The following is a 26,967-nucleotide window of genomic DNA, read 5'->3' as shown; positions in this document are numbered from 1 at the left end:
GACCTGACTGAATAACTAACTGCCTTACGTGTGTTTCTATTTCTTACGTCGTACCTTGTATCTTCCAACATCTGCTGTGAGGCAAGGGGTGGTGGGGGGAAGAAATTACAATACTACTCAGAGAATCAAAATCAGGTTTATTATCACTGACAAGTACCATGAAATTTGTTGTCTCGTGGCATCTGCGCAGTGCAATACTTTAAAAATACAAACGTACTAGTAGTTACAATAATAAATAAATAAATAGCGCGAAAAGAGAGCCAAACAGTGAGGTAGCGTTCACGGGCCACTCAGAGATCTGATGGCAGAGGGGAAGAAACTGCCTCGAAAAAGTTGAGTGTGATTCTTAAAGCAGGAACACTTCCCTGTGGCACCCTAATCACAAACCCTGTCCCATACAGGGATTCCTTGGAACAGGCCTTACCCACTTAATCCTTCCTGTGTTCTCAGGCAGGATCAATACACTTAGTCCTGTTGAGCTATCCCTCCCTCCACTTGATGCTGTCAAACAAATCAATCAGACCAACATCTTGGACTAGAAGGGGAAGGAGGATCTGCATTAAAACTGAAACGGGGGTGGGGAGGGTTGTCTGCTCAAATCACCGCATGTAAGCTACCCAGCCACCGTGCCCATGTGATATCTAGGCTCAGATGTGGGAAAGAGGTGAGTCACAGGGTGGGGTAATTAATGAAGGAATGGAGGTCAAAAGTCTGGTGATGAGGGGTCCAGCTACCAGTAAGATCTGTTCAACGGCCAGCAGAGTGCTTCTGTTTGAACTGTGCATGGATGGTTCCTCTCACATCTATTTAAATAGTCAACAGTCTGAAAGCATTCTGAAAAGCCACAGATTGGAAAATCAATTCAGTGCAAAGTATCAACGGCAAGCAATACCACTCTGCCAGTGCTTGGCTGAGTAGGTCCCGGGAGGGCAGGCAGTCTACCCACTGACAGAAAGTGCACAGGCTCATACACAGATTAAGGACTGAAGAGGGGAAGCATTATCAGCAGCCATTCGCAGAGGTCAGGAGGAATGGAGGATTAGTAACAGAACTCTCCAAGTTACCAAACAGAAGGTTTTTTTTTTGATCAGATTGCATTGGTGTCTGTGGTTGTGCAAACCGTCGTCTTCTGCAACTTATTCTAACTTTTTAATTGCAAAAGTGCTGAGAAGAAAGTACTTGGACCTTCCCTGACCTGTCTGAGACCTGCATCATACGCTTATGCAGGCAACACAGCGTAGTGTGGATGTAGAAGACGTACAAGTGAAAGATGGGAACTTATACCCGAATTCCATCTAATTATAAAGCATTTCAATGACCTGTGTTAGAGCAAACAAATCCCCTAATCAGGAATAAGAAGAATTGGAAAGGTCGAGATTGAAATGAATGGGTTGGTTATGAAAGTATCACCTTGGCCCCACTCTCCTGGATTAGAGGGTGAAGATGATGATGATCTGAACTGGGCAGAGGAGGGAGCTTGGAGGCTGGATATAACACAGACTCGTTTCAGCAACCCTGGCTTCAATAGTGTTACTGATTATGCAATCCACATCTCCAGCTTCCAGCCATCCCTTGAAAAACACAGGCCATTCCCAGGGATGGAGAGGTGCTGCTTTTGGCATCTTCTGGAAATGCTGGCATCTCAAAACAGCACGTGGCAAGCTGCTCAATCTCTTAATCTATCCCAGGCCAAAGCTTCGAGCCAGCACTTTTATTTTGACCACACCTAGATGACCGGCACATAGCTCCTCCAGCACTTCAGCTCTCTGCTTTGTTGGTACAACAACCCTCAATATAAGGCAACCCCTGTCAAGGGCAGGTTCATCCCGGCACTAGTAAAAATGAGGGAAATGAAATTTCTGCTGCACACTCCAGCCGTTTTGGATTGCCATGTTGATCTGAGACAGTGTAGGGTCTTTTCTGGTCTCTCTCTGGATCATCTCTGCCATAATAGGGAGACTTTCAAGTCACATTAGGGAGATTATATCAATAGTTGTGTCCTATTTTTCAAAATTTTCAGCTATTTCCTTTCCAAGGGTAAACTGGAAAATTTATCAGCATTTCCATGATTAGCTGTCCTCTTGAATTTGATTTTGTAATTGTGTCCTCCAAGAAGCAGGGTCCATCTCTGCATTCATGCAGCTGCTGTTAGTGGAAACCTCTCTGATTAAAAAGGACTCTAGTGGTTGATGATCACTAATGAGGGTAAACTCACTCCCAAACAGTTATTGGTTGAAACATTTTACATCCCAAATGACACTCAAGGCCTCTCAAACACTCAACGTTTGTGTGATTTTTCTCTGCAGCGGTTAAGGGAATGTGATGCAAATGCTCTGGGTGTTCACTTCCATCACTCATAACATACGACATGACTGCACCTATACCCTTAGGCAAGGTGTCACAAGCAGCCTTCACTGCACAATGTGGATCATAGTGTGCGAGTACAGTGGCTGGCATCATCATTTCCTTTGCATACTGCTTTATCCGTTGCTTCCTGATCTGTAGTAACGAGCTCAAGAGACGGGGCACATTAGCCAGGTTTCACAGGAACCTGCTATAGTAGTTGACAAACCCTAAAAAAAAATGCTCACAACTGTGATATGTCCTTTGGCCTTGGGGCATCCATCATTGCTTGCATTTTCTCAGCACACTTGTGTAATCCTTGTGTGTCAACGGTGTGACCGCAGTAAGTGTGGCTTGGTTTAAAGAATTCACACTTGTTGTGTTGTACCCTGAGCTCATAATCTTTTGAGATTTTGGAGATGTTTCTTATTATCCTCACCAGTAGTAATGTTTTCATCAGGTAACATTGAGTGCCTGGGAAGCCATGCAGCACCTGGTCCATAACTTTTTGTTAAGAGTGCAGATGCAGCATTAGCCTATTACAGCAGCAAAGCCCATTGTGAGTGCCTATGGTGAGAAACACTTTGGACTCTTCTTCCATCTCAATCAGTAGATAGGCCTCAGCTAAGTCCACTTTGCTGACGTGTTTCCCTCCAGCAGGTGTTCCCAACCATTTTTATGCCACGGACCCCTACCATTAACCAAAGAGTCCATGGACCCCAGGTTGGGAACCCCTACCCTCCAAAAAATTTGCAAAGATATCCTCTATCCTGGGCAGAGGGTACTGAAGAATCCCTTCGGCCTCCAAGCAACCTAGCTCATTGGAAACTTTATCATGAATGGTCTAAGGAACCAGGTGACATCTGTAAAACTCCAGTGTGGCATTTTCATTTAACACTATTTTACCTTTGATATGTTTGAGTTTTCCACTGCCATTCTTAAACACTGCTGTGGCAACATCCAGTACCTTTCTTAACTCACTTTCAGTTGACTCCTACATGGGATATGGCATGTAACTAGCGGACGGATCTCCAATGAAGCTGAGTTATTTCAGTCAATCACAGCCCCTCCTGTTTTTCCACATATGAGCCCAATGTGACTTCTTAGTTGTATTTCACTGTTATGAATGTCATTCTCATAGGAGTTATCTTTTCTCCAGCATAAGTTCTTTTTTGGATATCTGCAGGCTTCAGTTCAGTATCTGAAATGCTGCTCAAATGTATTCTGTGGAATGACTGAAATAGCTGAACCGGTGTCCAATTCCATTTTAATTAATTTGCTGTCCACCTCTGGTGTAAGCCATATTGCTTATCTCTTGTTAGTTTTCACATTGTAAATATCAAGGCTACTCAGTCCTGTGTCACTCTCAACATTATCAGATTTTTCATCAACAGCATGCATATCAGTGCCCTTTTGAAATTGCAACTTGAATTTTTATCTTTTTCTCTTCCTGTGCAGTCATTTTTATTTTCTTCTGCCCACCATGCTCTTTGTTGCATTTCTTCAAGTTCCACCTTTAAAGCTGCATTGGTTTGGTGTATGTGAGCCCCTGCCACAACAGTAGCACAATTTGTTGAACCAGGCACGTTTCTCTTTAAATGTTGCAACTTTGTTCATGCTCACTTTCATTCTTGACTGCAACTCAATTACATCTTTGGCTGCTATTTCCATTGATACAGAGATTTCAAATGCTCTTTTAAATGTGAGTTGTGCTTCAGTTAGCCATTTTTGAATGTTTTCTTGTATGATTTCACAAACTAAACAATCTCTCAGTGAATCACTAACCCATCACTGAAATGACAAAACTTATACAATTTTTTCAATTCAGCCACATAAGCTGAAAAGGACCGCCATTCCTTTTGATCCCACTTATGAAACCTAAAGCATTCTGCAATCACGAAAGTTTTTTTTTAAAAAAATGTTCCTGCATTACGTTCACCTCGACTGTTTTGACTGGAGCAGTTAAGCTTCTCGACAAACTGTATGCTTTTCCACCTATTGTATTCAGTAACACTGGCATTCGCTTTTCATTGGCTTCAAAATACTACACAATCTATTCAGTGCACATCATGCAGTTATCTCCTGTACAATCAAACATGTCTATCTTTCTGATGTAACCAGCCATTTTTGTTTTTTTAAAAAAATTATTATCAATCACCACCAGGTACTCACTGTTTATGAACCAGTGAATTAAATCCATTTTCTGCCTTAAAAAAAAATTTGACCGTCTCACTCCCCTTCCAAAGAGAAATGTGCTGTATTTCAACAGGTACATAGCCGACTCGGGTTCGCTTTAAATTTGCTCGTCGCCACTGTAATGTTTTGTAACTCCAGAAACCAATCACAAGAAAAACACAGGAATACTCGTGTATGTAGTGTCTTCTTCAGTGAGATGCACACATATGACATGGTGGCATAATGACATATGCCATTCATGTACTTATTACATATAACCCACAGTGAATTGTGTAAACAAAGATTGCTTAATCAAAGAAAATATTTTTAATATTACTGGAATATTAAATACACAACAGGAATAAAAACAGTTCATTTGAATTCAGTTGTAATGAAAGGTTAACTCTGCTGCTCTTTCCACAGGTGTTCTTTCACCTGATGAGAATTTCCAACACCCAAGGATTTTGCTTTAGTCAAACACACCAAGAGATAATAGATGGTTTGTGAATGATTCTCATTGGCTGACAAACCAGGGCTTTGATGGACAAATGGCCACTTCCTGCAACTTCCACTTTCCTCATGTTCCTTGCTTTTACTGATCCCGCTGACCCTTATTTTCACTCACTTTCTTTTCCTTCCCATTTTGTTTTCAGTTGCTTTGAAGTCTTTTTTTCTGATCGCTAGTCTCAAAGATCCACTATCAATAAATCCTATTCTTTCTATTGTAAATGCTTCCTTTCTACAGGAGACTGGATTCCACCCACGGATATATTATGCTGTTTTGACAATGCAGCAAATGGCTCACAAATTATATCTTACAATGAAAGGCTATACATAATAAGGAACCTTTTTTTTAAAAGCAGAAAGTGGAAGTGCAATGGTACACAGCTGGTAAAGCTGCTGTATTGCAGTTGCAGTGACCCAGGCTGAAATCTGACCGCTGGTGCTGTTTGTGTGGAGTTTGCATGTTCTCGCTGCGATTGTGCGTGGTTTCTTTCCACATTCAAAGATGTACAGGTGATAAATTAATTACCCCCTAGGATATAGGTGAGACGCAAAATCTGGGAGGAGTTAATGGTGGAGAGTAAAATGTGATTAGTGTAAATGAGTGATAGCCAGCATGGACTTGATGGGTTGAACAGCCTGCTTTCAGATAATTTTCTCTAAATCTGTTTAATTCAGTGATATTACAGTGCTTCAATTCATTTTAAACAAAGATTTCAAAAACAGCTACAGAGAGATTCCCTACAGAGAGAATCAATTTAGGTAAGCTTGACAATTAGCACCCTGAAAGTGACATCAGGACACAGGTCCCATGAAGTAAAGAATCAGCTGCACCACAATCAGGAATTAATCCATTTGTTCTTCCAACCTTTGAGCAGAACATCTATTATGAAATAGAGTTGATATAAAAACTCTCACTTCACCGGGGTTTCAACACTCGGGACTAGAATAGCAATTAGCAATTCAGCTGTGTTTTCTCTCTTGCTGCTTTGAAACAAGAACTGCTCACATCATCGACTTGAGATCACTGTTTCCCCAGAATTATGGAACTCCTGTCTTCTTTCAGTGTCCCTTTTGTTCCTGCAATGCCTCATCTTTCCAAACAAAAACTCAAGGGTGGAAATTACTCCATAATTTAGCCGTAGAGTCATGGAGAGATGCAGCATCGAAACAGGCCTTTCAGCCCATCAAATCTGCACTATTAATGACCCAATAACACTAAAGCTACATCAATCCCTTTCTTAATTCTCCACATATTTGCATCAACGCCCTCTGGATCCTACTATTCAACTATACACTTTGGGAGGGTAATAGACTGCTATAAATTGCTCAGTCTGCATGTCTTTGGGATGGCGAATGAAACGGAGGAAATCCAAGCAGTCACCGAGAGAACATGCGAACTCCACATAGACAGTACAATAAACCTGGGTCTCCAGGTCTGCGAAGCAGCAGTGCCCGCTAATATAGTTATTCTTTCCTCTTATACCAAGCTAGGTCTTCTCTGCTTCAAGGATCTGGGTTCCTTTTCAGTAATACCATAGGCAGTTTTAATGAAAGACTAAAATTTCTAGAGAACCTTATATATATCTGTCAAATTATTCCATGCACATTGACTGAGTGTGGCCCAGGACACTTATGTACTGGCCTGATAACAGTAATCAATCAAAGCTCTTCAAGCCTTGGAACTTCTTGTCCTTTTATCTCGCTCCTTCAAAATGCTAGTTACATTTTTTTCCCCTCTGTGACCAGGATCCTGAGCACCAGCTCTAACATTTCCCAACTCGGCTCAAATTTTGTCTGTGTTCATCTGAAACCCTTTGGATTGCTTTGGGTTTGTCAAAAGAAATACAAGTTGTGTTACATGAATACAAGCTGTCATTCACACCTGGCTCCAGGAAATTAGTCAAAATACACCATGTTTCGATGAGGTCATTTCCAAAAATGTTATGAACACGAAGCGCAACACTTTGCAGTGGCCATGACCCCAGGGGTGTAAAGGGCATAGTCCGAATGGGGAGGGGAAAGGGAATTATTTAATAGTCTTTCAGACTCCAAACTCACCACACAACCCAAATCTAACTCCAAATGATTTCTTGTAGTAGAAGAAATATGGTACATATGCAGTTACAGCTGCTGACTCTCCTAAAACAAATTATACCTCAATGTGTGGTGGTGAGTGCAAGGAATACCCAACAGTCCTTGGTGTTGACTATTGGGAGCAAAAAGTCATGAGACTGGAACAGAGGTGAACTGGAAATATGGCTTCACTTCACCAATCAGGTCTCTGGAGGTCACAGCAAAGTATTTAGTTACTTGTTAATCATAGCTCGGTTCAGGTGGTTGTAATAATCTGAAGTGCATATTTATAATCAGCACTGGGACCTGTTGCTCCATGGAGACGGTACAAAACCGGGTTCATTTCTTACACTGTAATTAAGTACGTTACGCAGCTGTAACCAACTGCAGGAATCTAATGGCTTAGAAACTGCACAAGTTCAGGCCAAGGCATCATGAAATGGATCCCCAACATTCACGAATCCTCCATTCTCTAATGGGCTCCCTTCCACATCCCGCACGACAAGCCAACTCGCGTGCTAGTTCACTGGTTAGCAGTGGACGAGGACCAGGTGCAATTCTGACCACAGCCACACACGGATGGTTGCCCTTTCCTTTCCACCAATTCCAATACCCTGGCTGCTAGGTTTAATTGAGATCTTCTCCCATAACACCAAACAAGGTTAGAAGGGTAACACATGTAGCCCAGATAGATCCATCCTGAAGAACTAATGCACCCATTATGTTACCATAGAAACCCATGGTTGGTGAAGAGAACATAAATTTGGAGAGCAAAACCAAATTGTTTAAGAGAACCGGTGCAACACTGAATATTAAAGCCCATCTATAAAATAATAAAGAAGACAACCCCAGTGGTGCAGACAGAGCAAGATATTGTAGAGATTAAATTCCACAGGCCACACAGCGGTGAAACAGCAATTAAGACGTCTATGGAGTTGATTAAATCTGCATCTCACCCATTGACCTGTCACTCTGCAGCTTATAGCAGGCCTGCTGATTATTGTGGGTGAAATTCTAGGATTAGAAGGATGACACACTGAGCGTGGCTGAGCTGTAACTATCAGAGGCAAACCATTCATTAAATACCAACAATTCCAAATAATAAGACCCCAGAACATTGCTCTCTGAGCAAGTGCCTTCATCAGTTTTAATTATGTTATTAATCACTCACTTATTACGCTGCATTTCATAAGCAGTGTATTATAAATGAATAAGCTATTGATTGCAGTTTTAATGGGACACTTGAAATGACTTAATAATTATGGCCACACTACAGATCCATGCCTGTCGACATTGTTGCACGTCAGTCTCATTTAAACTTCTCCAGTGATCTCTCCATTCACTACTGCTGTCTGGTGCAGACGTGACCGGCTGCACTTTAAGCTGAAGGAAGCTCTTGCGTGTCAGATTCCAATGCCGTCTGCCTCACTGTCTGGACAGGTGAGTGAACGCACTGCTCAGCTTGGGACCGAACAACACGTTCCAACAGCATTCTCAGTTGGATCCTGATTGGTGCTCAGTTAGCCTGTCGTCACCTTGGGATGCTTCACTGTCCCTGGATTAAGGAGAAGTTGCCCATTAGTCATTGTCCAACGCAGCCAAGTGCAGGGTTGTGATGCGCTTAGAGCCACAGCGCAATCCATGTGACGTGATGAAAAGCCACGTGGGGAGAGGTTCAAAGGGCACCTGGTACACCAAAGCAGTCAATGCCTGCAGGAACTAGAGGGCCTTTCTTCAGACACAAATGGTATCCATCATCCAAGGCCAAATGCTTCAACAACAAAAAAGGCACAGAAAGAGGCTATTTGGCCCATCCAATCTGTCCCATCTCAAAGCAAATGATTCCTATCAGTCTCACTCCCTTCAAAACGGAACTAGATAGGCACTTCAGAGGGAATCATCTGTAGAAAAATTGGGAAAGAACAAGGAAACGGGATTGAAACCTTACTGTACCAGAACCCAAAATGCACTTTGTGGGCAGTATGACCTTCTTCGGCACTGTCAAAATTCTGCAATTCTGTAAAAGTCTTGACCAACATGACTTCCACCATCCCTGCATTCAATGAATTCCAATCCATATCTGCACTGCATTAAATTGATTATCCTCACATCCCTCTTTCTAGAAAATTCTGCATTCTGGTCCCTAAATCATCTCAGTCTTCAGAATTGATTCACCCTATTAATCTTTTCTTGTATCTCATATTCCACTATTAAGCTCACTCTTACAGGGTACCACGTACAGTTTTGGCTTCCTCATTTATGGAGGAACGTATTTGTATTGGAAATAGTTCAAAAAAGGTTGACCATGTTGAGGAACGTGAGCGTGAAGGTTGGACTATGGGCTATAGTCTCAAATTTCAGGATTTAGGATGGAGTTGAGGAGAAATTACTTTTTCCCCCAGAGCAGCGAATCTGTGGAATTCACTGCACAAGAAAACACTAGAGGTTACCTCATTAAAGATAGATATTTAAGGCACAATTTGATAGATTCTTGCATAATAGGGGAATTAAGGGTTATGTGGAAAAGGCATGCAAGTGAAGCTGGATCCACTGCCAGATCAGAATGACAGAGCAGGCTCGATGGGAGCAGAAGGCTGACTCCTGGTCCTTCTTCACTTGCTCAGAGGAAAACAAACACTGCTTCCACAGTCAAAGCTTATAATTCATTTTCCACCTGACAAAACACTTCGATGTGACTTCCACACCCTTTCTAAAGTGCGGTACTCAGAACTGATACGATCCCTCAGCCAAGGTTCAATGTGACCTTCCTGCCTCTATTTATGATCCTCAAGACTCTACATTCCTTATCAGCCAACTCTTTCAACGTGCCCTGTTACAATGAATTGTCTCCTATAAACACTAAATACCTTTAGAATATCATAAAGTGGTTAGCTGTGACCTGTGCGGGTGCAAATCCAAATAATAGTCCAGACGCAGATGGATTATGGTGATTAGTGTGCATTATCTGCGATACAGTGTGATAGTGTGCACACCACATTAGACAAAAGAGCTTCTGTGTCTTCCGCAGACCAACTACCAACTGGCCTTTCGAAGGTGCGTGAGCTTCTAAGCATGCATACCACCAGAGAATGTCCCTGGGCAGCTGCTGCTTTTGGTGGTGATCGGTTATCACCCTTCACAATGAAGTTGCTAATGCTCAGACGTCTGTGAACATCAGCTTCCTCATTCATCAGTGAGCCTGGTGCCAATGAGAAGCCTTCAGTTTCAGGAGCTCCTAATCTCTTTCCAGAAAACAGATTTAAAGGCTGATTTAACCCAAATGCAATTTAAAGAACAGTTCTCCTGCAGCTACACATTATTTCCAACTTGCGCTGAGATAGATAGACTGAACAAGCAGAACCTCTTCAACACCAATCCTGCCAAGCACTCCTCTGCCTCAATCTGTCGTTCCTCCTGCTCTAATCTTTTACTGGTGGGAAGCATACAGAGAAATTGATTTTGTTTTACTAACTTTAGACTTGCCCTGCAGTGAGAATGGAAACATTCTGCAGATGCTGAAAATCCAGAGCAACACAGACAAAATTGCTGGAGGAACTCAGCAGGTCAGGCAGCACCTATGGGGAGGAAAAAGTGTCGACATTTTGGGGAAGAAGCCAGATTAAGGTGGTAGTGTGGGGGGGGGGGGGGGAGAAGGAGTGGAAGCTAGAAGGTGCAAAGGTCAGAGGAGTAGCAGAGGTCACAGAGGAGGAGGAGGAGAAGGAGTGAGAGAGGGTCTCACTGGATTCCCATTGAAGAGAAGATTTAAACTTCTTCAGGGTGGGCACAACTCCAAGAGACTTCACATCGGAGCAGCAAATCATAAACACAAGAGATTCTGTAGACACCACCCTCCATGACCTCTGCTGCTCTCCGACTCTCCTCACCTTTAGCTTGCGCTCCCCCCCCACCTTCTTAACCTGGCTCCTTCCCCTTTCCTTTCCAGTCCTGGTGAACAGTCTTGGCCTGAAACTTCGACTGTTCATTCCTCTCCATAGACGCTGCCTGACCTACTGAGTTCTTCTGGCATTTTGTGTGTATTGATGAGAATGAAATTTTCTCAGCACTCCTCAATCCAGAGCCTAGAATTAACATTTCAAGGAACAGACACTGACTTAATACCTTCCCAATAGACAGTACTGATGAAGATTATTTAGACTAATTAAAACCAACTCCCACACTAGCTTCTCCCTTCAACTGTTGGTGTATCTACAGATTGTGTGATGCCTCATTTCACATGTCATTCCCCATTGGCCACTTTTGTTTTAAACTGGTTGGTGTTAGTTGATTTTCCCAGATTAAGTGTTCTAACTCTTTTAGCTAGAACATCTTAGATGAACTAAACTTTGAATCACCAGGTCCTCAAAATAGGTCTTGGCATCTACACCAAGCTGCGTTAGATGGAATTCTCCACAGCTCACTCCAAGTTGTTGCAACAATACTGGGCAAACTCTCATTAAACATGAGGCTCTATCCATGTTATACTTGTCCTATGAACATCTGACACCTGACAAGGGAGGGAAATCTTTGAGCATTGATGTTGTTCCATCCATAAGCCTAGCCTTAACTTTAAAGGGTCAATTTCAGGCCCAATATCCTTCCAAAGAACATACTTTCAGATACTCTCTGTACTTCTGTCCACCAGTAGAGGAAATGCACCAAAAGCATTCAATCCAAACATCCCCACAGCCTCACTACAGGAAGGATGTGGAAGCCATAGAAAGAGTGCAGAGGAGATTTACAAGGATGTTGCCTGGATTGGGGAGCATGCCTTATGAGAATAGGTTGAGTGAATTCAGCCTTTCCTCCTTGGAGCGACGGAGGATGAGAGGTGACCTGATAGAGGTGTAAAAGATGATGAGAGGCATCGATCATGTGGATAGTCAGAGGCTTTTTCCTAGGGCTGAAATGGTTGCCACAAGAGGACACAGGTTTAAGGTGCTGGGGAGTAGGTACAGAGGAGATGTCAGGGTTAAGTTTTTTTTACTCAGAGAGTGGTTAGTGCAAATGGGCTGCCAGCAACAGTGGTGGAGGTGGATACGATAGGGTCTTTTAAGAGACTTTTAGATAGGTACATGGAGCTTAGTAAAATAGAGGGCTATAGGTAAGCCTAGTAATTTCTAAAGTAGGGACATGTTCGGCACAACTTTTTGAGCTGAAGGGCCTGTATTGTGCTGTAGGTTTTCTATGTTTCTATCTCCTCTCTCGATAGTAATAAGGCTATTGGCTTTGGTTACTGTGGGGCCAATATGTAACCACAGTGATGACATGTTCTTCAGCTCAATATATTTCTGAGCCACAGTAGTAATCGCTTATAAAGAAAAAAGACAAGACAAACAAAACTACTTTAACCTAATTCATATGGGTGGCGGGGTGGAGATATGCTTTCTATTCCAGCTGCTACCGTCTGGGAAACGGTACTGCAGCATAAAAGCCAAGACCAACAGGCTCCGGGACAGCTTCTTCCACCAAGCCATCAAACTGATGAACTCACGCTGATTTGAGTGTACTCTATATTACATCGACTGTTCTATTTATTATAAATTACTATAATTGCACATTTAGATGGAGACGTAACGTAAAGATTTTTACTCCTCATGTATGTGAACGATGTAAGAAAAAGTCAATTCAGTTCAATTCTTTATGCCTTTGGCTATTGGTAGGATCACCCATGCCAAACAGGTCAAAGGGCAAGGGCCAGATTAAGAGGGGTCCAGGTTCAGGGGGTTTCGCTCAGGGCTAACAACCCTGGTTGGTAAAATAAAATTGTTATGGAAACAGCAATGGAGATTCCTTTTACATCTGTGTGTGATGGTATCCCTGAGACTTCACCCAGGACTTGCATGACTGATGGTAGTGAAAACTGAGAGGAAGTTTCTGACACGACAAAGCCCTGAACAACAACAGAGGCGGAGGACCTTCATTTCTGCCTGAAATGCCATAGAACCATAGAACACTACAGCACAGTACAGGCCCTTCAGCCCTCCATGTTGTGCCGACCCATATAATCCTTGAAAAAAAAGTACTAAACCCACACTACCCCATAACCCTCTATTTTTCTTTCATCCATGTGCCTGTCCAAGAGGTTCTTAAATACCCCTAATGTTTTAGCTTCCACCACCATCCCTGGCAAGTCACTCCAGGCACTCACAACCTTCTGTGTAAAAAACTTACCCCTGATGTCTCCCCTAAACTTCCCTCCCTTAATTTTGTACATATGCCCTCTGGTGTTTGCTATTGGTGCCCTGGGAAACAGGTACTAACTATCCACTATCCTCTCATAATCTTGTAGACCTCTATCAAGTCCCCTCTCATTCTTCTATGCTCCAAAGAGAAAAGTCCCAGCTCTGCTAACCTTGCTTCATATGACTCGTTCTCCAAACCAGGCAACATCCTGGTAAATCTCCTCTGTACCCTCTCCATAGCTTCCACATCCTTCCTATAATGAGGTGACCAGAACTGAACACAATACTCTAAGTGCGGTCTCACCAGAGATTTGTAGAGTTGCAACATGACCTCGCTACTCTTGAACTCAATCCCCCTGTTAACGAAGCCTAGCATCCCATAGGCCTTCTTAACCACCCTATCAACCTGTGCAGTGATCTTGAGGGATATATGGATTTGAACCCCAAGGTTCCTTTGTTCATCCACACTCTTAAGTACCTGACCATTAATCCTGTACTCAGTCTTCCTGGCAGTGGTGTAACGGGTAGTAGGTATGTGTGGAAGAGCACAGCCCCATATCCAGACTTATGCATCAATCCAATAATGGCAGCAATTTTCTTCCAACCAGCCCTTTCAGTTGCTTACCACTGAAAGAAAAAGCAGCCTGTGGCAGAATTCTGAGGCCACCATCCTCCATAGAAAGAGTAGCACCAGCTTTTTGGTAGGTCTATTTGTTAGTAAAGGTAATTAGATAAACACCTCCTGCTGGAACTAGGCAGTCACTCGAACGTTCGAAATTAATCAAAACGTACTGTAGGTATAAATCATTACACCTTTCACCAGCCTGAGAAATAATTAGGATTTGACATTTCAGCAACAACTCATGAGAATCACTAACATCCTCACACAGCCCAGCAGTCAAGAGGAGTGCAGAATCAATGGGCTGATTTATTGGTTCCTCTCTGGAATAGAAAGAAGGCAGTACCTACACAGCACCTATCGATTGCTTCTGTGCATCGCCAGACTCTGCTGTTAACCCTTGCAGGGCTTTGGAGACACTGGTCAGGTATAAGCAAACTCAGGGGAAAGCACCGATGTAGATGACCAAGGTGAGAGGGATTTCAAGCAATGACTCCAGGGGGCTGTTCTGTAATAGAACGTGGCTAAACTAGAGAGGGTGCAGAAATGTCGCCTGGATTGGAGGGCTTGAGTTATCAAGAGAGGCTACTAGGTAATATCTGTTCTCCTTGAAGCGAAGGAGGCCACGTGGTGACATCATAACGCAGAGGTTCCCAACCTGGGGTCCACGGGCCCTTTTGTTAAAGGTAGGGGTCCAAGCATAAAAATAATTTTGGAAATCCCTGTGACAGAGGTATATAAAATTATGAGGGGCATATAATCGGGTCATAGCCACTGTCTGTTTCTCACGTTTAGGGTATTGGAAATAGAGGGGATAAGTTCATACGTTTATGGTGGGAGGAAGATTTAAAGAGGATCTAAGAGTATTTTTCCCTACATAAAGCATAGTAAGTACTTGGAATGAACTGCCGCAGGAGGAGGCAGTGGAGGCAGTAACAACATTCAAGAGGAATCTTGATAGGTCCTTGAATGAGCAATGTATAAATGGAGAAATCCCACTGCTTTCCTTGGCTGAGTAAGTCTAGGGAATACACACTCTGGTCCCGCCAAACCCGTGAGATTGAGACGGTTCTCCCACCCCAAACCCCGGTTTGTGAGGATGCCGTGTAATATGCTACCCTGTTACAACTCAGAGCCAAGAAATAACACACTGCATACAACTAAAGGAATTATATTTATGAATCTTACTTAGCTAAAGGGCTAGCAAAGAAAGAATAAACAAAAAGGCCCATTATAATTAAACAGTCAAATATGCACGTGTTGGAGCTCATCTTGAACTTCCCTGTCACTCATGCACTGGGCCCTCGGTCAACATGAAAGCACACGCCACCTTCCGAACATCGCTCGCAATCGATCTCAAACAGACGGGTCTCCCACCAGATTGTATCCTACGACCAGTTGTCCCCAGCGTCTTCTCTCTCCATCTCCCACTGAACCAAAGGCCCAAGACCACCTTATTGTCCCTCACCAAAAACCTCCCCCCTGCTCCACCATCCTAATTGGATGGCACACATTCCTCATCATCCCTCATCTTCAACAATAACCCAAGCAGGCTGAAAGCAGAACAGACAGCTCTTTCAGAGCTGCTAAATGAAATGCCTACAGCACAACAAGAACCAGGGCATTACATGGATATGAAATCAATGCAGGCATCAGGGATTGGTATAGAGTTATGATCCAGTGGGATGTTTCTATCCCATACAACTCTGAATAAAAACTGCAGCAGTTCCCACTGAAAACCATCCTATCATGAGAATCTCCCCCACTCCTCAAACCCGTGATATTGTGATCTGTTTCCATTGGCCAACAATCTGTTTAAAACCACAGTGTCAGTCTTCTGACAATGCAGGGTGTGAAGGAACAGAAACTTCATTTTTGTAGCACCTTTCCTGATCGTGGGATGTCAGGATGTTCTAAAGTGCAAATTTATTTATCAAATAACCTTTAGAAAATCCACACAAAGCACAGCTCAATTTGATTCATCTATTGCCCAACATATTCGACTAATGCCTGGTTCTAGTCTGCTGCTAATCCTCAGCTGTGCCTGTATCAGGTTCAACCACTCTAACCCTTGCCACACTAACCCAAGTTCTACCCTAATCCAATTTAACTGGTTTCTTTAGAAACAAGTTTCCGTTTGGCTTCTACTGGCTTTACAATACATGATAAGTCAAATAGGAACACCTTATCTTTTTCCATCCTTTCTTCTAGCACTGGGTGCCTGAACAGCCCTTCTTCCAAGCCTCTTCAGCACCTTTATTCCACTCTTCTGTAGTGGCATCTTCCACTGTTCTCCTAGAACTGACCTGACTTGACAGGGTCCAAGGTGCCATGGGCTAGATGCACACCAAATGGCACTACTTCCTCAGGAGGCTAAAGGAATATGTCCTCTTTGAGCCTCATCTATTTTTTTATTTTTGCAACATAGAAAAAAATCATATCTGGAGGCCATTACATCTTGGTATATCAACTGCTCCACCAGAAACTTCAGAGAATTGTAGATAAAGCTCAGCACGTTACAGAAAGCAGCCTCCCATCCATGGACTTTGTCTGCACTTCTTGGTGCTCCAGTACAGCAGCCATCAAAGACACCCTCCCTTCCACCAATCAGACTGAAGATGCAAAATTCTGAAAGCACATACAACCAGTTTTGTGGGCAAATTCTGTCCTGCTGTTATAAGTATAATGGCCTGGTTCATTTTTTAAATTATTGTTATACTGTTCTGTGCAAGATTCTTGTTTCCCACTAATGTTTGAGTTACTGTTGAAGATAAGGGATGAGGAGAAATGTGTACCATCCAATTAGGATGGTCGGATTAAGGGGAGGTTTCTCTGGTGAGGGACACTAAGGCTGGGCGTGGGCTTTTGTCAGAGAGAGACGAAGAGAGAAAACGCAGGAGAGAAGAGGCCCTAGGATTTGACCTGCAGCGGGGCTGTGATTCAACAGGGCGCCGGCGGGCTGATCAATGGAGGATGGGCAACGGGGAAACCGTGAGCGCCGACTCTTGCACGTTGGACTGCTTCATTAAAATGGCCCCCTTTCTCTGTTCTTTCTTTACTAACCCTTCAGCCAAATTAAGAATTATAAAGCTGAATCTTTTAATTGTATGTTGTGTACTGTCTTGTTATTCTGTGGCATTAATTTGTAACAAGGTAGCGAATTACAAGGCGTTCACACAAACGGGGTTTTGGGCTGAGCTTGCGCCTCAATCTCTCACGTTTGGCGGGGCCCGAGATTGTCTGCCCTAGACTTACACAGCCAAAGAAACCACAGTGTTTCATAAGGCGATTGAACCTGGTAGGATAAGATAGACTCTTGACCTCACAATCTACCTCAATACAGCCTTGCACCTTATTGTCTGCCGGCGTTATACTTTCTCCGTAACACTTTATTTATTCTGCATTCTGTTATTGCTTCTCCTTGTACTACCTCAATGCACTGATGTGATACGTTGATCTGTACGGATGAAACAATTTTTTTCTTTGTACCTTTAAGAAACAATTAATGAATTTACCATCTTCTCTTCTACCTACACCAATGGACTTCCCAGCAGGAGCTGCAAGCTAACAATCTGAACTCTCTGGTGAGTGTTTGAGCAAGTGCTAGACCACTGGAGGAGGGAGCTTGTCAATATAGAATAACACTGAAGTCTCATCTGTCCTCTCTGTTGTAACAAGTGATCTTGCTGAGTCCCTGAAACGTTAGCACACTGTTGCTTACGGGAACTTGCTTAGCAAACTGGCTGTTGCAACAAAAATTACTCCATCATCTGCAAAACATTTGCATGCACAGGTGTCCCCTGCTTTACGCCACTTCGCTTTTACGAAAGACCTTCATTAGTAACCTGTTTTCGCATTACAAAGAGGATTTTCACTTTTACAAAAATTTTCCCCATATAAATTAATAGTCCTTCGCTTTACGCCATTTCGGCTTAAGAAAGGTTTCATAGGAACGCTCTACCTTTGTAAAGGGGGGACACCTGTACCAAATGAGCCAAGGTCAGACAGGAGCGATGGGTTGGACGCAGGACCGGTGGGTGAGGCACATGGAATGGTCTTCTGTGGAATTATGTATTTAACAATACAACGTGGAGTAGGCTCTCCCGGCCCTTTGAGCCTTACCCTGACAAACCCGATTAACTCTAATCTAATCCCAGGACAATTTACAATGACCAATTAGCCTAGGCGGTACATCTTTGAACTTCCATTCACAGGTTCCTTTCTTACGAACGAGAGATACTACAATTCCTTTTTGTCACAGTGCACAATGTAAATCTGGCAAGAAGCGGATTCTTTGCATTTACATTTCTCTCTGCGTGCTCAGGCTGGCTCCCTTTGCATCCTTTGACAGTTTTGTTCTGAATTCTCAGCATTTAGGCATCATTTGCACAGAACTGTGAAAGCCCGTCTGCGGCCCCAGCAGCAAGATAGTCAACATGACATACTGAGGCTCCACTGGGAAACATCAAAGTATCCATCGCTCAGCTGAAGCAGATTTCCATTCTGTCCTGTCACACAAACGTGCCCGTAACAGGAGTGCCGGGAACATGGAGATGTTCTTGCCTGCGCGTGCCAGAGATTAAACTGCACAAAGATTAAGCTTCTCCAGAGCATTTTTGCATCACATCAGACCACCAGGACAAAAAATAAAATCCAAATAAACAACCTTTGGGTAATCAGCGCACCAGGTATCCATGACACAGCATACTTCAAACAACTTTGATCTGACGTGGTACATTATCACAGGCGCTGGCCATCTTCTAATATCTAGCTCAGGTAGGCATTCCTCGTGAGACAAGCACCTGCCATTGGCTCTGTCTACCAATCATGCACTGTTCTCGTTGGGAAGGAAGGGGGAGTGGGAATCCTGGAAGATTGTTCCTGGACACCATTGCTAGCTTTTTAAATTTGCTTTTACTGACCTCAGTTGTAACACACATTCTGCGGTGCAAACCAAGCAGAGGTAACCCAGTGTGAACCAAAGAAGGAAGCTGAGACTTTGAGAGGCCCATCAACACATCACCCAAAAGATGTTGGGGGTTACTGCTGGTTTCGGAGACCATTTTAGGTTCCTTCAGATAGCTCTGATTAGGACGGGCCATTTACTGACTGACGTATGCGTCTGCATATTTCATATCAAAGAATGTATAAACTATACAAACTTGGGAAAGGAGGAAACCTGAAAGAGCCCAACGAAAAAGAAAGACCAACCCCCAATGTGTAGAGGAAGAGGAATAAGATCATAAAACACCCAAACAGAGGTGAGCAACAGCATTCTGAACCAGATCGAGTCCTTAGATCTGAACCCCCAGAGCAGCCCAAAGCCCCTGGCTCAGTTCATCATGTTAGTGGGGCAAATCGCTGCCAAGTGAACGGACATGAAGCCCAGGCAGTCTCACAGCCTCAGCACAAGGTCGGCCCGACCCTTGCCTCCGGTCCCGACACCCTGCCAGTCCAGTCTATCTGGGATAGTGAGATTAGCACTTGGCCTAATTCCCGAGATCAGGTACGGGTGCTTCATGCAACCACCAGCAATTCAGGGCCACCACAGTCCAAGCATCTGACTCACTTCTTTGTGCAGGAAGTTCTTCTGCTGCTGCTGCACCCTCCATCGTCCCAGAGAACCTCAATCAAACACAACAGGAGCACTGCTTGTCATTGGCCGGTTTATGTGACAGTCTCCTGAATGGGGACCTATCGCAAACGGAGAGGCACCAGGGGGAGGGGAGTGCGAGGTTCGTGGGTGCAGCTGGAATGATGAATGGAGGTGGGGCAGTGAGCAGAAGAGGCAGGACGTTGGAAAAGCGGCTGAAAAATAAATGGAAACATGGGGGACATCGGAGAAGAGAGAACGAGGTGGAGCAAGTACGAGGGAGTGCAAGAGAGAGAGCGTGCACAAGGGTGGGGGAGTGCAAGAGAGAGAGAGCGTGCACAAGGGTGGGGGAGTGCAAGAGAGAGAGAGCGCGCACAAGGGTGGGGGAGTGCAAGAGAGAGAGCGCGCACAAGGGTGGGGGAGTGCGAGAGAGAGAGAGTGTCCAAGGACGAGGGAGTGCGAGAGAGAGAGTGTCCAAGGGCGAGGGAGTGCGAGAGAGAGAGCGTGCACAAGGGTGGGGGAGTGCAAGAGAGAGAGAGAGCGTGCACAAGGGTGGGGGAGTGCAAGAGAGAGAGAGCGTGCACAAGGACGAGGGAGTGCAAGAGAGAGAGCGTGCACAAGGGCGAGGGAGTGCAAGAGAGAGAGCGTGCACAAGGGCGGGGAGCGCAAGAGAGAGAGAGCGTGCACAAGGGCAGGGGAGTGCAAGAGAGAGCGTGCACAAGCGGGGTTGCAAAGAAAAAAGAGAAAGCGTAAGAGTGCGAAAAAGAATGAAAGAGGGAATAGAGGATGGACAGGGAGGACTGGAGTTAAGTGAGAAAGGGGCAGGAAGCGGAGAGGCCAAGAGACACTGACAAGAACGACAACAAGAACACATAATTGCTTAGAGTGAACAGGAATATTAAAGCAACATGAAGAAGTGAACATTTGAAAGAGTTGTTAATGGAGAGAAAGACAGCCCCTTAGGCTAGGTGCTTAAAGTCCAATTGCTTCAAGCACTGAGCCTAAGAATAGGCTGGCCCTCAGTTTAATAGTGTTACATTGATGACAGCTTTAACACAAAGTCCGGAGAAAATGAAAGAGTCTGGACTTGGTGAAAGGCACAGGGGAAACTGGGGAAATCAATTTCTACAACACACATTCTGGCAGTGATATGCAAGCCACAACCATCAAACCACACATCAGCCACTGCAATGAAAGGACATCAAACACGTTACATACTGACACAGATACTCTGATCTCCTCAAACTGCTCAGAGCTCGTTGCTGTTCGCCTAGTCTTTACAACTGTTCCTGCTGTCCTGTTAAAAGGCCCATCAATGAGGAATGATGCCATCACCAAGACATTCTTCTCAATTATCCCTCATTAATTGTCTATTCACAACTTTTTCCTAAAAGTCTTCAGACACAAGATGACAGATACAAGAAGAAAAACAGGAATAGACCAAGGTCACTTCTGCTGGCTCCATTATTCAGTAAGACCATGGCTTTACCTCAGCATTCCTCTCCTGCACTAACCCTGTACTTCTCAATTCCCTTAATACCTCTTTGCTTGAATGCAGTTGGAGACTAAGCCTACACAGCACAATCTACACTCACTTTCAAGAACTCTACAACTCGCATTCGCAGTATTATTTACTTTATCTACACAGTTTGCTCTCCTTTGCTCATTGGTTGTTTGTCAGTCTGTGTGCAGTTTTTCCATTGATTCGACTATATTCTCTGCTCTACTGTAAATCCCTGCAACAAAATGGATCTCAAGGTAGCATATGATGACATATACACACGTACTTTGAGAATAAATTTCATTTGAAACGCAATACATTTGTCTTAGACACTTTGCGTCAGTCCATTTATTTATTTATTGAGATTTAGGCCTTTTCCAGCCCTTCGAGCCGTGATGCCCAGCAATCCCCCGATTTTTAATTCCAACCTAATCACGGGACAATTTGCAATGACTAATTAATCTACCGACCAGTAGGTCTTTGGACCGTAGGAGGAAACTGGAGCACCCAGAAGACGTACAAACTCCTTACAGGCAGCAGCAGGAATTGAACCCAGGTCACCAGTACTGTAAAGCGTTGTGCTGACCACTATGCCACGGTACCGCCTAACGCTCGCAGTCGCTTGCGGATAGGCCTATCCGGCACCGCACTCAAACTCGCACATCCCACTTACACCTCCAACCCCTGTCATTTATTTTATTTGAATTTAAGATGATTCAGATTAAACTAAATCATTTTCAGCTCTCATAAAATATTTATAGTGTTATGATCACTGTTCATTGAAGATTCTTTTAACTAGATGAACATCAATTCACCCTTTCTCACTTCACGGTACTGAAAACCAAGCCCTGAAAGGAGTGCTACGTTAATTTCGCCGGGAATCGGGTGGTAGAGGTGGAGGTGAGAGTTAGTAATATAATCGGGGAACAACCGACCCCGTGAGCCAGAGGACTTCCCTCCACCTGCCTCACTGGGTCAGTGGATCCACCCAGCTTTGAAATTAGTCAGGGTAACGAGATATAGGAGCACCTGGATGCCCTGAAGTAAGAGGCGGGAATCAAGAACTGGACTGCAATGAAAACCCATCACTCTGTCTCCCTGAAGAACTTTTGAGACAAGAGATCTGTGGCTCAGCAACAGCAAGCGCAGCAGGAAGGCACAACAGTGTCCATGTTGGTTTAATTTGATGATCCCTGTTGCCAGGGAGATATCAGGTTATCTGAGAACTGATGGTTAGTGGCTTTGGACATGAAAGCAAAGGTTTGGATATTCCATTGTAACTGCCCAGCTTACAATGAACGCAAGGCAGCAGAGCAGAAAGCAGAGAGCATGATTACAAGTCTGACTGGAAGCTCCTCAAGTAAATACAACAACACGGAGGAGAGGTCTACTGCAGGTCTGCCTTGTGATGAGCTGCTTGCCAGTCACTGCTATTCCAGTGTAGATTCTTTGAAAATCTGGATTCGAGCAAGAGATATCAAATGAGCCCGATGACCTTCGCAAGGAGATATCGGTCCGCTCCCACAGTAAGATGCCACTTGCTCATAACGCAAAGGAGACATGGCTCCTCTCATCAGGATGGTGGGGCACAAAAGAGTCTGCTGCTGCTGCCTGACAGGATTTCATCCCGACCTCTGGCACTATCCCATTCTCGTCATGACAACGGCATATTTCTGGATTACAAGGACACAAAGGAAGTGGGACGGGTGGGATTGCTCTGGGAGCCAACTTTGGGATGAATGGCCCCAATGATGCAAGGAATATAAGATATCGATTTCAAAAAATGGGGAAAAAGTATGGTGCAAGAGAAATGGAGGTGGATGAAAGCGGGGAAAATTTAGGGAGTTACAACTGGCCAAGAGTTACACTTCAGAGGAGAGGACTTCAGCTGACAGAAAGCAGAAAAAAATGTTGTTCATATTCACAGCAACAACAGAACCAGTACATCATCGTGCTCATCCTGCATATATTACCTCCTATGATATAAAAGATTCTCAAAGAGAGGCACGTAATGAAGTTACAGGTGCACAGACAAACCCAGGAGGGAATAAGATAAATCACTGGACACAGCCCTCACTACAGGGAGTCAGATGCAAAGCAGAACCAACCAGTACAACCTGCTTTGCACCAGGAAACTCACAGGCAAAAAAAAACTGAACCTACCTGTCACATGATGCTGGAGCTCATCAGATCTCACATCACAGTCGTCTGCAACAGAAAGAAAAAACAAACCCATGAACAACGTTGCACACAGAATACGAAGCCTGCACGGAAATGAAAAACAGCGTTAGGTTTCACTCTGAGTTGTGAAAGCTGAGGTGCACAGCAGACACACATAACTGTACAAAGAGCTGACCATTTACAGCAAGTACCCCACATTCAATAATATGATAGTGTTGGGCTGCTCACAATCCCGGAACTAAAGACTCTGGGGCAACTGTAAAGACAGCCTCAAGCACTGTCCTTCGCCTGTACATCTTGCTCTGGAATTGCTGCATTTGTTGTCAACAGATTTCAGCTGCGATTAAAGTTCTTTGGTTGTGGCGGGGGGGTGGGAGAGTGGGAGGAATTTTGCAAGTGGTACTTCACACCAGTCCCTTCTGTAGAAAGTGGGGAAACTACATCCTAAGTGGTTGCCAAGTTTCCCTTTTGGGATATTCCACAAACCCCAGTGCTGAGAATGCACGTCGCCACTGGCGGGAGAAACCGAGGTCAGGGTGCCATGGCCACCCCTTGCCACAGCTCCCCGATTATCCTTACTGCCCTCACTGTCATTCCGCAATGCTTCTAGTCCGTGAGTCAGTAGGGTTGGTCGGTACCATCTGAGGGCAATAATGCTCATAGTGATTTTGGGCAAGGTCTACATCTCTGGAGTTAGAAAATATGTGATAGTATTGCACCAGTGGTAGCTTTATGCGTGCTCTCATGCATTTTATAACACTACCCTAAAATAAGCATTTCTGAAAAGTGGCCAATATAAAGTACAACATATATATTCAACCTAGTGGTATTCTGTCAACAGTGGTCCCTCAATGTTGAAATTTGTCACAATGAAAGCTGAGTTCAAGCACTTTTCATCAAATGTTGTTATAGAATTCAACATTGAAAACTGTGTCATTGGTGGCACTTGCAGTAAGTACAGTGCCCAATTTCAGTAGAGTGAATCATTTCATTTTTAGAAAAATATTTGTCTATTGTTTATTTTTGAAAAATCAATACAAACCCTAGGACACATATAATCACATGGATTTGTAGAGAATTTATTCAGGAATTCAAGTAATCACTTTTTGTATCTATTCCATAATAACGTTAGTACAGCAGAAAATGCTCCCCCCCCCCCCAAAGGTAAAAAACCTCATCTGGAGAGATTTCTGGAGTTTTATCAATGTCATGATATTTTCCATATTGTTGTATCAAATCAAAACAATCTTAATCTTTTGTCATAGCATATAGAATTATAGTACAATAATTCAAATGTGGGGTTCCACACAGCCATAACCTAGGCCCCATTTAGTTGTAAAATGAATATATTTAATCAAAGTCGGCTTTCCATACTTCGTTTTCCATATTTTCATAACCTATTAGTAATCATAATAATTTTCCAAGTCTCCCACGTCTTCATCTGAACTTCCCACACTCTCTGACGTGGATGCCTGGTTCTCACAGTCTGCCGGCCTACACATGTCAGTACACCTGAGGCCATTTGCAGCACACATACATCTTGAGAGTGAACTTTTTTTTTGGACAGTTACAGGCCAGTAGATCCAGGATGGCATCAGGTGCTGGCTGTCCTTCCATCCAGTGCACCACCAACTGTTCAGCTTCCTCTTCTCTCTCCATCTTCCATCCTCTGCCAACAGGGCTTGGCACTTGTCGGTCCTTCTCCAAACATCTTCTCCACGTACCAGCCTGGTAGCTGGCTCGCTGTGCATGTTTTGTTAAGCAATCCTTGCATGGTGGGAGTTGATGACTTTCGATTTCACCTTTTTTAGCACAGGAAAGGTGATACCTGAGTTCATTGACCTTGGTGGTCGATGCTTTTGGGGCATACAGGAGACATGTAAACGCCTCCAGTTTGTCCATCAGTTCTGGGGAGAGATCCCATTCCTGACCCAACTCTCTAAGAATGTGTCCTGAGTTTCCCTGGTGCTGGTCAGAAGTTTTAGGGCACTTGTCTTCCCTTTGCCTGGAAAAGCGCTTACAGTGTCACATCCTGTATATGCATGCAACCCGATGAGAGCCCTACAAACCTCGATACCAACAGTAGCAGCAACTTTCCTAATGTCTACAAGCCTTGTACTGGTTCTAGGGCCACACTTCTGGAACAATGGGGCTTCAATCTTTTCACAAAATGGTAAAGACATGATAAAGACATCTGTGTCTTCTGAGCAGATCACTACAGATTGGTATCCCTCTCTTGTGGCATGGGCAGCATGGAGAAGTAGGTGGCCATCTGCTTCTTCTTGTTGACACTGAAGAGCTGACACCTCCTCACTGTCTTGCGATGTGATTCTCTAACATTTGTCATTCACAGTTGCATACAGAATCTTCTCCTGTAGCTTTGCTCTGTACTCCGCCTTCTTCCATTCATGGACTATGAAGCTAATGAGACTATTTTTGTTACTGACTTTGGTCAGGAAGCTCCTCCACTGCCTCACTATCTGTGTGCCTGTGATACCTTGCAACTCATGACCAGTCTCTTCACCCTGTAGAGATCTTTCACTATTCTTGATAGAGTTCTCCTTGTATGTGTCAAACACGACATCTATTCTGCTACTCTGACTGCCTTCCCTCAGAGCCACACCCAGAATTGTTGTGGCAACATCTCTGAAAGTAACTTGATCACCTTTCACTCTTTGGACCAAGTTCATTCCATCAACCACTGTAGCAGAGTTTCCTGGGAGTTGCTCCTCGACTGCTACATTTTTCTGCAAGGTTGTGGCTAAAGTAGCTTTATTTGTCTTTCTCAGCAATCCTTCTGGTGTGGACAGGGCCCAGGGCAATGGTCCAAGGGGATGAGAAAGGATATCCTCCTTAGGTAGACTGCGCCCTTATGCCATCAGTATGATGCGTCCAAACAAAGACTTGTCTGCTTTCAAGATGATCGCCCTCCCATTTGATTTCACTTCTTTCTTCTCACACATATCACTGAATATTTTCAGCTTGTTGGTTTTCATTGGGTCATGGAATTTCTTTGCTGGTGGGTCTTCCTCTAGTCTCTCATCTCTCCTTCTCTCAGCATTGCTCACCAATCTCATATGCCTTCATTAGGTCAGAGGCAATGTCCTTGGGGGCTGCCTTTGCCGTAGAGATGCTAATGAGGTCCCGCTTCTCTGCGATGTATGAGGCTGACCACTGCTGAAACTGCTTCCTCATCTTTCTGGATCCTTGGCCGCTGCAGCTCCGCATGACAAAGCTCTGATTTGTTGCCTTGCACCATCTCCCTTAACTGTCCCAGGAATGCACTGCGGTGCTCAGCTGTTATGTAGTTACGCTTGATAGCTCCAGCATCCAGGCTGAACCGTGATGTGCTTCCAGGAGTCTGTGTGTCTTTGTTCACAATAGCCTGGTCCACAGGGATCTGCCCAAAGGGGTTGTTACTTGACAGCTGCTCTGAGAATTGGCCTGTCTTGAAGGCCTCATACTCAGAAGGATCCTTCTCTGGGAGGTTCATCATCTGACCAAAGTAAGGGGACAGGTACCTGGCATAATTTATCTTATCATAGGCAAAGCACCATGGTTCTTATAGCATGGAGGATACCATGCAAGCTACCACCGCTGTAATGCTATCATATATTTTCTAGCTCCTTGCCAAAAATCACTTTAAGAATTATCCCTCCCAGATGGTACCAGTGACCCAAATTTGGGGTCCTGGCTCATGGACTATTCTTCTCCCAAGACATTATTCCACAGTATGTGGCCAATCGCTTCAATGGATTCTGCCTCAGCTCTCAATTCATAAAGCTCTCCAAAT

At 44.1% G+C, this 26,967-nt stretch overlaps 1 protein-coding gene across 3 annotated transcripts in view; it reads right to left on the bottom strand.

Moving 5' to 3' along the window:
• LOC140718273 (kazrin-like) overlaps window positions 1-26,967 on the bottom strand; it is a 713,538-nt gene that overhangs the window by 314,119 nt on the left and 372,452 nt on the right. For all 3 annotated transcript variants that reach the window (XM_073031791.1, XM_073031792.1, XM_073031793.1), the window contains one exon: window positions 23,157-23,201. In XM_073031791.1, coding sequence (XP_072887892.1) covers window positions 23,157-23,201 — 45 coding nt within the window. The remainder of the gene's footprint in view (window positions 1-23,156; window positions 23,202-26,967) is intronic.

The sequence above is a fragment of the Hemitrygon akajei genome, chromosome 29 (assembly GCF_048418815.1).
Source record: "Hemitrygon akajei chromosome 29, sHemAka1.3, whole genome shotgun sequence".
In the NCBI taxonomy this organism is placed as follows: domain Eukaryota; kingdom Metazoa; phylum Chordata; class Chondrichthyes; order Myliobatiformes; family Dasyatidae; genus Hemitrygon; species Hemitrygon akajei.
Note: the sequence above shows the minus strand (reverse complement) of the source record. Positions and strands in the feature narration are given on the sequence as shown.